Source organism: Mesocricetus auratus, unplaced genomic scaffold (assembly GCF_017639785.1).
Source record: "Mesocricetus auratus isolate SY011 unplaced genomic scaffold, BCM_Maur_2.0 Super-Scaffold_100009, whole genome shotgun sequence".
In the NCBI taxonomy this organism is placed as follows: domain Eukaryota; kingdom Metazoa; phylum Chordata; class Mammalia; order Rodentia; family Cricetidae; genus Mesocricetus; species Mesocricetus auratus.
The window spans coordinates 20581631-20600059 of NW_024429193.1; the positions used below are offsets into that span (position 1 = coordinate 20581631).

At 40.3% G+C, this 18429-nt stretch overlaps 1 protein-coding gene across 1 annotated transcript; it reads right to left on the minus strand.

Moving 5' to 3' along the window:
• Window positions 1–1071: 1071 nt before the first annotated feature.
• LOC101836391 (all-trans-retinol dehydrogenase [NAD(+)] ADH4) lies at window positions 1072–17602 on the minus strand. Its single transcript, XM_005081960.4, has 9 exons — window positions 17459–17602; window positions 16099–16200; window positions 15251–15389; window positions 13869–13956; window positions 12403–12634; window positions 7650–7910; window positions 4942–5071; window positions 3912–4050; window positions 1072–1661 (listed from the first exon to the last, which is right to left on the minus strand). Exons 1-9 carry the CDS (start codon window positions 17474–17476, stop codon window positions 1637–1639), a joined length of 1134 nt encoding a protein of 377 aa, XP_005082017.1. The 5' UTR covers window positions 17477–17602; the 3' UTR covers window positions 1072–1636.
• Between the last annotated feature and the right edge of the window lie 827 nt (window positions 17603–18429).

The following is an 18429-nucleotide window of genomic DNA, read 5'->3' on the forward strand; positions in this document are numbered from 1 at the left end:
ACAGACAACACATGCCTGATCTCAGTGCTTGGCCACAGGGAGGAGGATGTGTGGTTTTGAGACCAACGAGGCTACACACTATAAAACCCTGTTTCAAACCAACCAACCAGGAATATGAGCCTTCCTTTCCCCAAATCAAGCTTCAAAGATACTTTCAGAGTTCAAACCATGGTTTACTGGTGTAATGGTTTAAATAAGAATGGTCCCATAGTCTCATATTTGAATGATTAGTCACCAGGGAGTGAAACTGTTTGAGAAGGATTAGGGGGTGTGGCCTTGTTGAAGTAGGTAAGACCTTGTTGGAGGAAGTGTGTCCCTGGGAATGGGCTTTGAGGTTTCAAAAGCCCACGTGAAACCCAGTCTCTCTCAAGTGTTGGGTTTAGGGGTATGAGATAGCATACCCAGCAAGATTTATTTATTTTTATTTTCTGTGTTTGAATGTTTTGCCTGTATGCATGTAAGGGTACTGCATGTCTGCTTGGTGCCTACAGAGGCCAGAAGAGGGCATCGGATCCCCTGATACTGAAGTTACACATTTGTGAGTCACCATGTGGTTGCTAGGAATTAAGCATGGGTCTTCTGGAAGAGCAGCCAGTGTTCGTAACTGCTGAGCCATCTCTCCAGACCCATCTACTTTACTTAAGTACGTTGTTCTTTGTTCTTTCTTTCCTCTTTTCTTGAAAGAGGAGTTTCTCTGTGTAGCCCTGCTTGTCCTAGAACTAGCTCTGTAGAACAGGCAAGCCTCACACTTAGGGGTTCACTCACCTGCCTCTGCCTTCTGAGAGCTGGGACTGAAGTGTGCCCACTACTGCCCTGCTTGTTCTTTAATATTTTTAGTTGTCTTTAGAGTATAGCATCAATTCATGCCAGCAAAGCACAAAACATAGCGCATCACAATTATCAGACGAAAGGACAGTTATTTTAGAGAGAGAAACTGAGAACATAGATGTTTTAAAAACATTTTTATGTAGATTTTGATATCCTACTACTTATGATTGTAGTGAGTGATTATAAAAGTTTATATAAGAGAAAAGAAATGAACACATATTAAAAAAGAAATTAGCATCTGTATTCAGAATAGCTTATAGTTTATTAGAACACAGAAACCATATAATAATGTTTTATATGCACAGACATGTAATATATATTACAGTTTTTCCATTAAAAATCACCTTATTGTGGAAAACTGTCAACATAGATGAAAACGGAAAGAACAGCGTAGTGAAATTCCATGGATTCATCCCCCAGCTTGTTACAAAAACATAGCCAGTCTTACTTATTTTTTATTTCCCACTGAAAAATAGTTTTCAACAATTCCTAAACATATGATTCTGTTTACACACACTTCAGATATCCTATTCATTTCTTCATCCACTTATCTCTTTGCACATGCTAAGCAAGGGAGGTGCCTCAGAGCCATAGACCCAGCATCGGTTATTTTATATAGGAAATATGAATATATTTTATAGGTACACTGGATACACATTTTGCAATTAATTCATGTTGAGAAACAAAATGTAAGCATGTGCTTAAACTCATAGCTTTCTTTGGCTCATTACATCGTGTGAAGTATTAAGTCCACCAGGCAGGCTCAGATTCAGATTCAATCAGATCATATTCCAAAGGTCATGCGTCTTCAAAAGGTCAGGATTATTCGGATGCTGATAATAATAATAAACAACAATAAATACTATTTGTATGAACATTTATCCAAAGTCCATAAGGTTGTTTTTCTTTTCACTTCAGAGTTTGAGCTAATCTTTCTTTAGAGAAACATGTACTGCTGAGATACTATTTATATGCAATAGTGGGGTTCATTATGACATCTTAAGGCATGTATGTAAGGTGTTCTTTGGTCATATTCACCCTCATCCGCCTCTCTCGTTTCACCCCTCCCTTCAGTAGATGTCCACATTGTTAAGAATCATTTCTTCTATTTTGTCATCTTCCTCCGTTCATGGCATTAATAATAATTGTGACAGTGTTAATATTAATAGACTGGTGGAGGAGAAGTGGGACTTTTGACATGACAGAGTGAGGCCCTTGTTGCTGGCGGTGCTGTCTAGAATTAAGGTATTCCAGTTGGGGAAATGAGGTGTTAATGTTGGGAAGTCACCACTCTTAGAAAAGTAGAGCATCAAAAGAGAGCTTGATGCTGCTTTCTGAAAATTCCAATGATGGAAATCCTGAGTCATCCTGATGCATATAAACAATGACAGAAACCCTATCTCAGACGCCACAGCAGGAGTTGAAGAATGTTGCCGTATGTAGGTGCCATGCCTAAAAATGTTGTATACCCTGGCAATTGAAATTACATGTACTGTGGAGTGAGCCATTATGTCCCCTTGCTTTCCCTTCACTCCTTTTCGTCTATGTAGTTAGGAAGGCAGGGGACTTTCCCTCTCATGTGATTCCTGCACCCATGTAGTGGTGGCCACTCATCCATCTGCAGATAGTTAGGCGGTTCCCTCAGGGCCAGTGAGGGAGTATGACACTCAACTCAGATAGACCTACCCATAAGCTTTTGTTCAACCACTAACCGCTTAGGAATTCCTTGTGGAATATGGGAGATTCGTCCATCTGCTAACAGTGCAAGGTGACATTTTTTGCTTGACTGAGAACTTCAGGGGAAAGGGTTGTGGTTAGAGGAGCGATGAACCTCAGGTTTTTAGGCCTCCCAACCCAACTCCTAACTTGAGAAACACTGTGGGCATGTTGAGGTTTTCAAGATATTGTTGGGTTTATCTACTATGTTTACATAATGTAGCTTTAAAAGTAACCAATTGTTCTCTTTTTCGTGAACTTTTTGATATGCTGTGGCTAATGTGTTTGCAAATTGGGAAAGATTATCGGTGGACTATTTTCTCCCGTTTCTTTCCCATGAAATAACCTGGGTCCTGACCCCATGGGCCCGTTTCCTTTTTCTGCAATGCTTATTCTCTGCTTCCCTCTGCCATCACTTTCACTTAGTTAATTATCCCTCCCCTTTGCCAAGTCTTTTAAGTTCTTTGCCCTATTTCTCTCCTAAATATCATTGTTCTTGGGGTTTGCTCTTTGCTTCTATTAATGAAGGCTGAAAATTAACTAAAATAATTAATCCCAGTCTTACACAGTCCATACCCTCTAGGAATCCCTCATTTAGAGCACTGCTATAGATTAATATCTAGGAACCAATAACGAGACACAGGGCAGCTAAAATTGTCGGGCAAAGGGATCTTATGGGAGCCCCAGGACAAGGCAAGGCAGAGAGAGAGCTGAAGTCCTGTATATACCTGATGACCTGCCACACTCTGCTCACATCTCAGAGCTCTGGCCATAAAGGCCCCCTGTCAAATCACAGGAAACAATTCTAGACTTAGGCACACTGGACCAGAGGAACACACTGTGATACTGTAGACATCTTTCCTTCTAGGGAACAACTGGCTTGAGTTAACAGTTCTTTGTGAGAGGGGAAAATATCTGTTAGTTTATGCCACTACTGGGTATGCATAGCATATATAACACGGTTTATTGAAGAAGCAGGACCCTTTCTTTTTTTCCAAATGGATATTTGATCTGGTAAGCATATTTGGTGATTTTGATGTAGAGTGTCCAAAGAGACATCTGGTTAGTTGTTAGGTTAAATAAGAACCATGAAGGTTGGGGTTAGAAAGATAGCTCACTGGGTAGGAGCATTTGATATTCTTGCAGTAGAACCAGGTTCAATTCCCAGCACCCACATCAAATGGCTCACAAATACCTGCAATTCTAGGTTCAGGGGATCTAACATCCTGTCTTGGCTTCCTCAGACACCCATATGCACATGACACCCACCCACCCACCCACCCACACACACACACACACACACACACACACACACGAAAATCATAAAGAATTTCTAAACTACCGCAGCATAGACTTGACAGTTTTACCTTTTTCCTTGGTTCATCAGGTCGATTGCCTCATTTATTTTGTCAAAAGGTAGGTTATGGGTCACCAGTATGTCCAGATCGAATTTCTTATTCTTGTAGTCAGTAACCAGGTTTGGGACAGAATCTACACTTTTCCAACCTGTAATTTGGCCACAATGTCATATAAGGAAAGGCATAGCATTTGATGTCAGAAGTAGTTTAAGTTTTCTCCTGTAAAGGCATCTTTATGGAATTCCTGCTTGTACTTAGTATACTTTGCTCCTCTCCCTGAGCTTTCTCTTGTTACCTGTCTCACCTCCTGCTGGTTCCCTTCTAGTTTAAAATCTTTTTGTTTAAATCCAGATAAGTGTGTTTGCTGAGGAGGTGAAATTACTAGGTCAGATTTGAGTTGCTTTAAATACACTAAGCTTAAGTTTTGCTCCATCTTTAATTTTATGGATTTGTTATATTTAAAAATTCTTCTTTGCCAGGAAGTGGTAGCACACATCTTTAATCTCAGCATTTGGGAGGCAGAGGCAGGCAGATCTCAGAGTATAAGGCCAGCCTGGTTTACAGAGCAACAGCCAGGACTTGAAAAACCAAAGTAAATAAGTAAATACATAATAAAGTTTTTCTTCATAAGAACAATTCAAGACTACTGTTGTCTTATTTGACCAACATTTTCCTTTTGCTCCTCTCAACTGATTGTTTTGTTTCAATACCAGTTGAGTTTTTTCCCTTTTCTTTTGAGATAGGTTCATGTTATGTAGCTCAGGTAGGTCTTGAACTCAGTACATGAAGGCTTACCTCAAACTTATGATCCATCTGCTGGGATTACAGGCTTGTACCACTAAACCCAACTACTTAAACTGAATTTCAGTTCGTAAATTGTAGTCATACTTCCATGCAAGCATCATTTACTTTTCAAATACTGGCATAGTTTTTATATACTTAATGTTTATACAAATTATTCTTCTTTTCAAAATTCAGTAATCATTAATAATTTCATATAATAGTGAGGAAAATGAAAAACTATGAAGAAAAAACTGACCGCCAAAGAATGTTCCATTTATAGAACGGCCCATTATAAAGTCCACAGTGGGTATATTCATTTCATCAACCTTTGCTCCAACCACAGTACATGATCCCCAGCCAAATATTGTGCAGTCCACTGCTGCTTTCTGAAATGCCAAACAAAAGATTACCTGAGCATGTGGGAAATCAACATGAACTCTAGTGTGGCTGTGTACAGTGCTCCAGGGAAAATTTGTACAATGTTGTATTTGCATAATTAGCTCAAGTTAAGGAAGTCATCACATTATCTGATTGAAATTTGAGGCTCTAGTGTTATATTATATGTACAACCCTTTTTGTTTTGTTTCTCTGTTTCTGGTTGCCCTGAAACTTGCTCCGTAGACCAGACTGGTGTCAAACTCAGAAGTCTACCTGCCTCTGTCTCCCAAGTGCTGGGATTAAAGGCATGTACCACCACACCCAACTAAAAATAAGTAGTCTTAATACCATCCAAAAGATATTAAAAGGAAATGGGACATATTTTACCCTGTACAAATACCACTGTTTAGCTGAACCTGCAAAGTGTAACATGTATACTGAGAAACATGAACCTAGTACTATGAAGAACCTGTGGATCATGAACTTTAGTCAGTAATGGTTAGGTAATCTACCACAAACATTTACTAAAACACAAGAAATTCCTTGGGCCTGGGATCAAAATATTGAAAAGTATGAAGAGAGAGCTAGCAACTGATGCTGTAGAGCCTGAGAACACATTGAATACTTAGATTTAAAGGTAGGATAAATATGGAGAAATGCTGAACAAAAATACTAGAAAATAATACTTTATTTCTCTACATTTTAGCCTACAGTTAGGATGCATCCTGCCTGTTATGTCTGTCTTATTGAGATGGTGAGGCCATGGATTTGAACTTCCTTGATTGTTGGGTCTCCACATGGAAGAGCAGCCCAAAAGATTTAGACATAAGCCAATCATTGAGACTTAGAACATTGTACATCTGGGGTTGATGCAAAAATGCTAAGAACTGAAAATGTAAGTTTCAGTGTAGAAGGCCATTCCATGTAGAAGCCATAGGCAAACACAAATAGTTTAAATCTTTTGAGACTCACATGGAAGACAAGTGTAATCTTTGTTCACATCCTTTGTGGCCAACTTGATTTTGAACGTTTGGGGTGATACTACCTCACAAAAATCTTTGTAACTGAACACTGCATCAGCTCCTGTCTCCAGGTTCCTCTTGTGTGAGTTTCTCCCGGCTTCGTTCAATGATGGACCACAATGTGGAAATGTAAGCCGGATAAACCCTCTCCTCCCCATGGTGTTTGGTTATGGTGTTGCATTACAGCCATAGAAACTCTAAGACAAAGTCTAATGCTAGCTATCATAATACATTTAAAAAAACGTGGCGGGTAAGAACTGAGCTGTGGGAGGTTCAGAATGGATGTGGAGCGAGCGCTGCAGGCAGTGGGCTGGGAAATTCAGGATACAGGGTACAGCACAGGTAAGAAGCCCTGAATGTGTGCTGTCCTCAGTAGAGTCAGTGTTTACCAGCTTTTACCACCTGCTAGACGCTGTTAGGCAGTTTGTGTGTGGCTTTTGAATTGCATTCTTCCTGACTCCATTCTCTTCCAGAGAATGAATGCTTTGGTCAGGTAAGACCCAGGGAAGGAAATAGCACAAAGTCTGTTTCTTTATAGCTTTTACTCCTTTTAACCACCTCTAAGAGGAGGCTTAGTAACCAGGCTGCACGACAGTGTCACTCACATGGAAAAACACAACTGTTTCTCACCCTCAATAGGGAAACAGGAAGAGAAAGATGAATAGCTTAGCTGATGAGTTCTTTGGTCATTTCATCCCCAACCAAATGAAAATTAGTATCTTGAGCAAGTTCAAACTAGGTGATTACCTACTGAAGAATAAAGCTGGGCATTACCACAATCGAAAACTACGGAGATGGCCTGTCTGTGATGCGTGGCTTATCACCTTTTTTATTTGACTTGATGGATGGGGAGTGGGATGGGGGGAGCTTTCCTAGCTAAGTAAAAATAAAGGAACCCACAAGTTACCTATGAGAAATAATTGGAATCATAGTAGAAAACAAAGTTGGAAAATACTATTTTCTTCTTGATGTCTCAAAAGAACAAACACATGGAAATAAGTGGCATGCTGCTCATCTTGGAGGCCTGAGATCAGAGACCACACTGGCGTTCGGGAAGTGCTCTGACTTAGACTTGATCTGACTGTGTCCTTGAAGGATTCATACATTGGTCTTCTGTGTGACAATGTTGATAACTGTTGGGATCTTTAATAGGCCTAATGGATACACAAGCTCCCACCATAATCCCGTTCATTTGGGGTGAGGCAAAGAGGAGATTCTCACTTGAGTTGGCCCTGTGCTGTTTATATTTTTTTAGCTCCCAAAATATAAACAAAATAAACCCTTGCCTTAATAGGCACCAAACCACAGGTGGTTCATTATAGTGACATCAAACAGACTAACAGAGAAGCCACAGCAGTGAACTTTGACCCAAATTGTGACAAAGGGAGTAAGTAGTTGTTGAGTTGTAGCTGACAATTCTTTTCTTTTTGACCTTTGAAAATATTAATATTAAGAAGGGCACCCATTATTATAAGCATGGCTCACCTTCCCTTATTATTTGGTGATTAAAGAACATATTAGAAGTAAGATGCATGGACTGAGGTGGGGAGAGAAATCCACATACCAAGGTTTGAGCTGTTCCTACACAGTCAAGGGAGAAATCCACACCTCCGTTGGTCAGTTCAGTGATGACATCCTGGACTGGTTTATCTAGGTCTTTGGGATTAAGGCAGTCAGTGGCTCCCAGGGCCTTGGCTTTTGGAAACTTCTCACTGTTGACATCAATAGCTATGATTCTGGAAGCACCCGCTGTTCTACATCCCATTACAGCAGAGAGACCTACACAGCCCAGGCCAAAGACAGCACAGGTGGAACCAGGGGTGACCTGCAGGCAGGAAAAGTACAGAGTGACTAAAAGCTGCTGCTCTCAGCCCCTTCTTTCATAGGGGAGGGAGAGATGACTCACACGCATCAATTAAAAAGTGCCCGTTACAAAGCTATGATGTATCCAGTGGTGAAAATCCGGTACTGTGAAGACAGATGCATTTCTGCCGACATTGTAAAATTATTTTAGAAAACAATTAAAAAGCCCACAAATTCTAAAGGAGTTTTTTTTCCCATTGAAACTGGGTCAGAGGTAAATAAGGTTCTAATGGACCTTATTTTGATGCAGTTGTTTTCGAATGACCATTAACATTTCTATAAATGTTAGTGGATGCACTTGATTATTCTAAATTGTCACTATTTAGGTGGGATGAAGTCCAAATATCTTTGCATGGAACAGAAGGATGCTCATTTGCTGGTTGGAGACATGTTCCCACTGCTAGGCCACAGTGTCCCTGAACTTGAGATAATCTTGCTCCAGCCTCTACAGTGCTATATAGGACAGACATGTGATACCACACTTGGTGTAGTTTTGATGACTGCTGTTTTTCCATGATTTTCCACAGCAGCCATATACGGTGGCACTTTTCTCTCCTGTGTCTTAACCTCCTCTTCCTGGGTCCAGCCAGTGTACTTTCCATCCAATCCCCTTAAATTAAACTATATCCTGTACTTCTAGGCCTGGCTTACATAGCATTCTTTTTTTTCATAAGTTTTTTTATTAACTTATTTTTTACATCCCAATCCCAGTTCCCCTTCCCTCCTCTCCTCCGGCTCCCCACCTCCCCCCTACTCCTATCTGCTCTTCAGAGAGGGTAAGGCCTCCCCTAGGAAGTTGTCTAAGTCTGTCCCATCGTCTTGTTGAGACAGGACCAAGGCACCTCTCCACCCCCACACCCCTGTGTCTAGGTTGGGCAAGGTATATAGAATGGGCTCTCCATATAGAATAGGGTCCACTCTTCAGTTTGTTACACAGCATTCTTTCCTTGAGCCTGTCCTTGATTCTTCAATCCTAAATCAGTGCTGTTTTGCTTTTCTTATACTATGCACAATGATTTATACCCCCGCTCTATTTGTTGGTTTGGTTTTGAAAACAGGGTATCACATTGTAGAGCAGGCTGACCTGGAACTCACTATTTAGCTTATGTTGGCCTCATGTCTGGCCTCAGTCTCCCAAATGCTGGGAATGCAGGCATGAGCCATCACGCTGGCCAGCATTTTAAAGATAGAGGCTTGTGCATTATTATTATTTTTTTAATCATTTTTTATTTTAATTTTAAATAGCTTGTTTCACATGTCAATCCCAGTTCCCTCTCCCTCCCCTCCTCCCGCACTCCCCTTCCACCCTCCCTCCCACCCTATTGCCAAATCCCTCCACATAGGGGATGTCTAGAGTCTATCATTTCACTCTTGGTAGGGTCAAGGCACTCCCCTAAGAGTCCAGGCTGAGAGAGCATCTCTCTTTGTGCCATAGGCACATGAAGACAGATTGTATACCAGGGATAGACACTGATCCACAGCTCAGAGCCCCATAGGTTGCCCAGGCCTTCTCACTGACACTCACATTTGGGGGGTCCAGATCAGTCCCATTCTGGCCTCCCCACTGTCGGTCTGGGGTCCAAGAGCACTCCCCTGTTCAGATCAGCCGTCTCTGCTGGTTTTGCCAGCCCATTCCTTGCCAATTTGCTCATCACTCCTCTCTCTCTGTCACTGGGTTCCTTGGCTTGTGCATTATTGAGGACTCATGTGTACCAAGTCTTTGATGAAGAGCTTCTTACACTGACTTAAATAGAAGCAATGTACAGTATGGTAAAAGAAGTCATGTAGTTGGCACAAATTCTTAGAAGAGTGGCAGAAAATGTGACACAGAGAAAAGCTTAATTAGTATTTTCTGATGCATATTAGTAACTGTTTATATTAAAGAATAAGCAAAAAGAGAAGATAAAATCTGTCCAAGAGACATTTTGATGCCATCTAATTTGGAAACTTAATTAGTAAGGAACACAGATGTTTCACATCTTTTAGTTTATGTAATGGGGAAAGACATAGTGGGGCTGTTGAGTAAACTGTTCTGAGAAAAACCAATAACAACATGCAGAAAAAACTAGGTTTCCTTCCTTCCTTCCTTCCTTCCTTCCTTCCTTCCTTCCTTCCTTCCTTCCTTCCTTCCTTCCCTCCCTCCTTTCCTCCTTCCCTCCTTCCTTCCTCCCCTCCTCCCTCCTTTCCTCCTTCCCTCCTTCCTTCCTTTCTTCCTGAGATAAGGTCTTTGTATGTAGTTTTGGCTGTCTTGGAACTCACTATCTAGATCAGGGTAGCCTCAAATCCTCAGAGATCCATCTGCCTTTGCCTTCCTGTGTGATCAAAGGCATGTGCCACCATGCCCAGTTGACTCTTAGACCATATAACAAATTCCACTCACAGTGGGTTAAAGACAAATGCAACAGATAAAGCTATAAACCCACCAGAAAAAACAAAATTGAAAGTATTCATGGCCACAATCTGCACAGTGATTTCTTGGTTCTCATTCTAAAGAGCATAGGAGCTGGGGAAAAGATCACAGGATCAAACAAGGCCATTGTGGACTGCCTAGTGAGGCCTTGTCCCCCAAAACAGAACAAAATAAAAAACTGAAGCATAGGAAACAAAAGAAAAATAGAATGGAATTATATTAGTCTAATAATCTCATGTGCAACCGAAGAGACAGCCAACAGAATTGAGAAAATCCAAGAAATGGGAGAATATATTTGCAAACTATACATCTAACCTAGTGCTAATACCAAAACACCTGAGGAAATCCATACAGAATGGTAACTATCACCAGCAGTTATGCCTAAATACTGCTGGGGATACAATTCAAGAGTTTTTATTACAAAAGGTAATTTTGTGAGGAAATAGGTATGTTATTTTATCATTTAACAATGTACCTATCTACATTTGTCTGTCTGTCTGTCTGCCTGTATATCTATCTGAACATCACAGTGCACTCCATGTATAATTTTATTGATTAAAATCATTCAAGGGACTGGAAAGAAGGCTCAGCAGCTAAGAGCACCTGCTGTTCTTGCGGAGAACCCAGGTTTGATTCCCAGCTCTCACATGGGGCCTCACAACCATCTGTAACTCTAGTTACAGGGGATTGGATGCCCTCTTCCACAGGCACATATATTTCATGGTGTGTATGCATGCAGGCAAAATGCTCAGACACATAAAATAAATACATTTTATAAAACTTTAAAAAGCCCCAACCCATCAAAATCTAAATTCATGCCTGTAATTCTGGCACTTGGAAGATAGAGTCAGGAGGACCATGGGTTTAAGGGAAGCCTGGTAGATATAGTTGTGGTGGGTGGAGTGAATAAGTGAGCCACAGATAGATGATAGATAGATAGATAGGTAGATAGATAAACAGATACATAGATATGTTAAGGAATATTTGTTTACACTGTGAAGATGTGTCTTTGCCAAAGCACCTTCTGATTGGTTTAATAAAGAGCTGAATGGTCAATAGCTAGGCAGGAAGAGGTTAGGCAGGACTTCTGGGGACAGAGAGGATTCTGGGAAGAAGAAAGGTGGAGTCTCCAACAAGATTCAGAGGAAGCAGCATGGACAGTACGGAGAGAAGAGGTAATGAGCCACATAACAGAACATAGATTAAAATAAGTGGGTTAATTTAAGTTATAAGAACTAGTGGGACAAGCCTAAGCTTTCAGAATTAATAAGTCTCTGTGTCATTGTTTGTGAGCTGACAGACCAAAGAAAAATCCAGCTGTATAGAGAGCAATAGACTGACTTATATCTGATGTATCCAGTGGAGTCAGTGGGGGAGAGATGGGGCTTCTTTGCTGCTGTGCTTCCGGGATGTCGGAGGCATCTACCTCAGACATCTTATTTTTTTTTTTAAAGCAATCTTGTCTCTGTAACCTAGTCAAGCCTTGCAGGAGTGTTTGGATTCTAATAGGATTTCAGGAACACATCTTTCAGGAACATACTCTCTTGAAACCACAAAGGAATGGGAAATGAGTAAATTCCTATTGACTGAGGGAGGATAATCTACAGAATCACGGAGAAAGCTGGCTGGCTAAATGGAGATAGGTAGGGTTTCTCCATTTAGAGGTCATGCTTAGATGAGCTTTATTTAAATCAGGATACATCTATATGTAGCTTACTAAACCAATGTTTTATACATACAATATAACTTAATGTGCTCACAGCTATTGATACTATTATATAGAGACATCTAGTAGCCCACATAAAATCACAGAGGCTGAACTGGGGATGTAGCTCTTTGGTATAGCATTTTCCTAGCAAGTGCAAAGCCTTGGGTTTAATCCCCAGGCTGTGAAAACAGAAAGTTACAGAGGCAGTAAATGGTACAGCTAATTACAGTAGCAATAAGCAATGTAGCCAGATTGTGAAGACAATCCTAACTCCTTTATACAGTATTGTTTCCCAGTAACCTCTGTTTGCATACAACATAGCATTTAATGATGTACCTTGGCAGTGTTGATAGCAGCCCCGTAGCCAGATGAGAACCCACATCCAATCAGACAAACTCTCTCTAAGTTTGCCTCGTCATCAACTCTGGCAAGATTGGCTTCTGAAACTACAGTGTACTGAGAGAATGAACTGACTCCCATGAAATGGTAAATTGGTTTTCCTTTGCAGGTAAATCTGCTTGTTCTGTCTTCCATGAGCTCTTGGTCAATAGTGGGGCATTTAAAGTTCCTAGAAAAAGAAAAGGACACAGTGAAGAAGAGATATTAAATATCATACATTTGTCATGAATGTTTTATGGAATCAAATGGAAAAGCTGGGAAAATAATTTGGTACTTTTCATATCCACACATAATATTTTTGAGCTATTTTAGTGTTAGTACAACAAACTCCTGTTGAGTTCTTTCTGTGTGCCAGGAGCTTTTAAAGCCTATACTGTTAACTCATTTTTTTCTGCTAGGAAGTTTAAGTAAAACTAAAAATATAATAGTACAATGACCTTCCATGTACACCAGTGACCTCCTGGTTTAATTAACTGTCAAGTCCTGTCCAGTCAAGTTTCGCTTGTCACCCTCTGCAATACACACCTCTTCTCTCACATCAAAGGTGGTGTGATACTCCTAGAGGGGTCATTGTATCTTATTATTTCTCTTTTTTATGCTATTAGAATTCAACATTGAAAACTGACATTAGTATCTTGTAGATAGAGATACAGAGGCATGGATATGAGTAATAGGGTTTTAACTTATTTTTTGTAAACTATTTGCTTATTGTGTGAGTGTATACGTGTCCCATATGTAGGTGCCACAGAGGCCAGGAGAGGGCACTGGATCTCCTGGAACTGGATTTATGGTGGCTAATGAGCCATTATGTAGATGCTGGTAACTGAACCCAAGTCCTGTGCAATGCTAGTGTCCGCTTTTAACAGCTGAGCCATCTCTCCAGGCCAGGTTTTAATTTCCTAAATAACAAGCTTCAATCAGCATTTAGGACAAATATATCAGTCTGAGGTGACTGAGATTCACAACTGTTGAGCTACAGTGTCTATGTGAAAAACCTGGACTCAGTACCTGAAGCTGTATAGCTCTGGAATAAACTAATGTACCTCTATGTATTCATTCTCACTCCCCTAGAAGTAGATACAATTTAACCTTGGAATTTATTATCCCAGTGATGTGTTAATACTTTTGTTACATGCACATGTAACCATGAATTCTGGTACTGTCTTTATGTGACACATATATAGGATTCCTTTAGCATCTTGCTAGTGTGTGTAAAATTAGGTTAGTGTGTATATTTTAAGTCTAGCTGTTTTCATTATATAGTATTTCATTGTGTTACTGTATAGCAGTAGATAAACATATTCTGTTATTGAAGGACACTCCTATGATTTTTTATTGTTCTTATTAGCCTCATGACTTATAAGACTACTTACATTCTTATTAACAGTGAAAAGGGGCCTTACCGGAGTTTCCCACAGAGGTTTGTAAGAGGACTCAGACAGAACTTGCACTTTTTACACTGAGGTGCAAAGAATGGAATTACTTTGTCACCTAGAAAGAAAGGCCATATATTAGATGGTACCTAAGTTGTTGTTATAGTTTCTGAAGTGTGGCTAGGCTGTGAACTGTTGGAAGAGAACTTGCCTGTTTATGTAAGGTCTCAGACTTGATTCCCAGCCCTAAAAAACGTTCTCTCAGATAAATCCGTAGAAAACAGCATTTTTGTAGTATACATTTTATATTCAACTAAAATATAGTATTTCAGTAGTGTAGAAGACTGTGGGCTCTTTCAAGCACTGCACTTTTGGCTTGGTCTGCTCAGCAGCCACGGGACAGCCAGCACTGGTATTAAGAGGTGTAGGTTTCTGGCTGGGAATATGTTCACCGAAGTCTGTGAGTATGACGGTTGTTTACTGCCTTCCCAAACACTCTGAATGGAATAGATAGCATCCCTGTGGGACAGAGGAGGTGCAACATGTAGGCTAGAGGTAGAGCACAGGTTTTGTGTTACTGCCTGTGTTGTGCCATTCCAATTCATTTTTCAGTCCCACATTTTCTAGCTCCTCATCCTATTTGGCTCTTTAATGACCAATGAGATGCTAATTCACATGTGATTGGTAGTTAGTGTGTGGCAGCCAAAACATTACTAATGCTGTACTTCTCACATCTGCCATTTTACAAAAAAGAAACCCAAGTCTAATCACAAAAAATGTTGTACTGGTCCAGTCGTACAGCTAGTAAATGGCAGAGTCAGAACTAAAGGTTGACACTGGTCACACCTTCAACAATGCAGGTTTTGAGGGAGCAATCTGTTTCTGTGATCATACTTGGAGTGGAAAATACTAATATGCTTTCAAGTTTGGGTGGAGGGGTTATACGGTTCATCAGATCTTACATGGCCTGCACACCAGTACACACTGTATATGTTGTAAAATATGATGAGCTACTCACTGGCTTGCTTCAGGGTATTGTGTTTTATCTTACGAAGCTTCAAAATGACACTTAGACTAAAATTGATATGTGTGTGATTCCTTTCCCTTAAGCCTGCTGCAAACTGTCACTCTTTACATAACCATAAAGTATTTGGAGGAACTATTTATGAACCACACAAGCTTCCGTTTACACTAACCCTATGGCTGTATTTCCAGGATTTTATTAGGCTACTCTGGTTTCAGACAGTCTGTTTCCTTGCTATGCCATGACAGATTTTTTTGTGTCAGTGTTCCTTTAGGAAAGATGAACTCTCAGCAAAGTTCACACAGCATAAAAAGCAAAGGCAGTCGTGAGGAGCCATCACAGGGAAGGCTGGGAATTTCTAGTTCATTGTGATCAAAAGGTGAAATACCTGGTTTGAAGTTGGTCACTCCTGGCCCAACGCTTTCTACAATTCCTGCACACTCATGGCCAAGGACTACAGGAAAGAGAGCTTTCTTCTTAGGATTGGTGGCGTTGATGTCAGTAGGGCACACGCACATGGCGATTACCTATGAAGGAAGCAAGACAGACTTGAGTTGTGGTTCTGTAGCTATGGTCTTAGGACCAATGGTATCATGAAGCATGACAGCAGTAACCAGTATTTAGTAAAAGAGTTATATTTTGAAAACAAGGGACATAAATAATTTACTAGGCTATGTTCTTTTATTCCTCGAATCCATTTAATTTTCTAAATTTCATTGTTTCTGGAAAAAAATACAGTGTTAGTGATACTGTTTCTAGGAGAGGACAAATCAAAGGTAAAAGGGATGAGAGAATGTACACCAGACAGTTGTGAGAACATGATCTACATGGCCTTGTTGGAGGAAGTATATCATTGTAGAGGCGGGGTTTAAGGTCCCATGCTCAAGCCACAAGCAGTGTCTCAAATCACTTCCTGTTGCCTGTGAATCAAGATGTGAGAACTCCCAGCACCTTCTCTAGCATCATGTCTACTTGCATGCTGCCTTGCTTCTTGCCATGGTGATAATGCACTAAACCTCTCAACTGTAAGCAAGCCACCCCAATTAAATGTTCTCCTTTATAAGAGTTGCTGTGATCATGGTGTCTCTTCATAGCATAGTTAGTTCTAACCCCAACTAAGACACATAACAATGCCTCTTTTAAAGTCTGAATCGAAAAATAGAGCTGCCCATAGGGGAAAATCAACATTCAATTCAGGGCCATGTCTGTATTGCCCAGATAAAGTCCCTTACTCACCTGAATTCGAACTTCATGAGCCCTAGGGGGAGACACTTCAACTTCTTCAATGCAAAGGGGTCTGCCTGTTTCCCAGGCAATGGCTGCCTTGCATGTAATAACCTGAAGGAGAGAGGAGAGAGGTGAGAGGGAGAATAGTGGTGAGAGAAGGGAGGGAAAGATAGAATAAGATTGTTTTGTCCATAAAGTCAAGTGTCATAATTATATGAAAAAGGAGTTTGTGACTAGATGCAGATATACTTACATTGTTTTCAGGAGAAGATATCTTAACATGAATTAATTTCCATGTTACAGCCACTGTAATTTTTATACTTTGAGGAAACATATAAAAATTTACCCTAATACCATGCCTACATATTTATCTCAAAGCAAAGAAGATGTAATTATAAGGCTTAAAGTTTTGGTAAATGGTCAATAAGCATTTGTAACCGGCTCTAAAGTACCTGATCTCAGGTCATTAACATAGGTATGATTTGCTACTAGAGTGTAGTCATTGGACAAACTGGTATTCCTGTCACTCTGGAACTGTTAGAGAAGAAAGTCCCATTCTAAATTCACTAACTTGGGGTTGACTAAGGTCTCCAGATGATAAAAAATCTGGGAAGTGAGACTTACACAGTCAGTTACACAAATCAGTAGAGTGTAAGTTAAGAAAAATTGTTCTTTCTGAGAATTGAGCTTGTGCATGAAAAGAAACAAAGCACCTAAAGTTTTACAATTAGTTCCTACATTAAGTTTTTAGTCTCAAATTTCATTTTTAATTTCAAATATAAGTAAAATTGAAAGAAAATGCAAAGTCTATAATCTTTTGTCCTTACTACTACCTATAATGTTGGTATACATTTTTTGACCATTTTAAAGCCTGCTTTTCAATTGTTCTTTGCAATATTTATTTATGGTTTATTTCTTAAATTACAAACACAATGTACATCCATTATGAGAAATTTCAAAATACAAGTGAAGAAAATAATCCATCTATACTTTTATCACGTTCTTTCTCCTTCTGTTGAAAAGCCTTTGGGTGTCCTCCATGGGGTCATATACACAGCATTTTGCAATCTACTTTGTTCCATCCATTCCCTTGGTTTAAATTTCTCTGCATTGGTAGTTAGAGCATAGGTAACTTAATTTTCTTCCTGCTGCCCACATTTAAATAACGTGTGAGTACCCAAGAAGACACTTGAGCAAATGCAGAGTTGCTTTCCTTAGAACACATTTCTAGCTTATGGACTGCTCCAGTTCCTTTAGTTGACTTTTAATCGCTGTGCCTTGAGTGTAACCTGGAAGGAAGCATCTTCAGCAACTGTGTAAAGACACAACAGAAGCAGAAGCTAAATGCAGATATAAGTTAATTACTTACTTTCCCCTTGGTGCCCATTTTCCTTGGGGAGCTTGCTTTGAAAGTGTTTTTCTGACTGGCCTTTCGTCTCTACCCAGATGCTCTGTGTTCTGTGCTGAGACCTCTGAGTAAATAGCATTCCTGCTGGCTGCTTCTCCTATCACAGCCCTGCCTGACTCCTGTGACATTTGTACAGTCATAGTTCATCCACAAACCCATCGATCCCAGCTGCATCAAGCTTTTTTTAAAATTAACTCTTATCTTTTATTACAATTTATCAGATAGAGAAAGTGAATTAATTGCATGAGACTGAGTTACAAATAACTCCTAAGTAGAGATATTTCAATTGCTCTACAACTTCCCTTTCACCCATTCTTCTCTTTTACACCCTCATAATTTCCTTGCACATTTGTGGCTTTGCTACAAATGTGCTTTTCTACCTAATAGCTTAGTGTATTGGTAAGTTTGTGCAAATAGACTCACAGTGTGTCCTCTTCTGTGTGTTTCCTCTCAGTTGTGTTTGTTGATCACTCACAGTGCTTTTCATTATAGTTTATTTTGCTTACGGGTGAACATTCTACCGTATGAACCCATCACAATTCATGTACCCCTCTTCTCTCTGCTTCTTTTTTAATCATGGTGAGTCAGTGGCTGCGTGCAAGTTCTCTTCATGAGCCCCACTGCACACATGCTCCGGTTTGCTTAGGGACATCCAGGACGGATGGAGGCAGCACAAGGCAGCACTGACTGTTGGAGCACTGAGACGCTTTTATTATGGGCACTAAGAAGCCACTGTCTCAAAGCTGCTAAAGTCCCTTTCAACTGCTGCAGTCAGGGAGCTGTGTAGTCACTGTTGGGGACAACTCTCACTGTCCGTCTGGATGTAGGGGCCTGGCAAACAGTCCCAGTGGCTGTGGGTCTCAGTGTCCTCCACAGACAACAGTGCTGCAGCTGCTGAGGACCAGTGCCCAGTGCCCATCTGACCTGGGGCT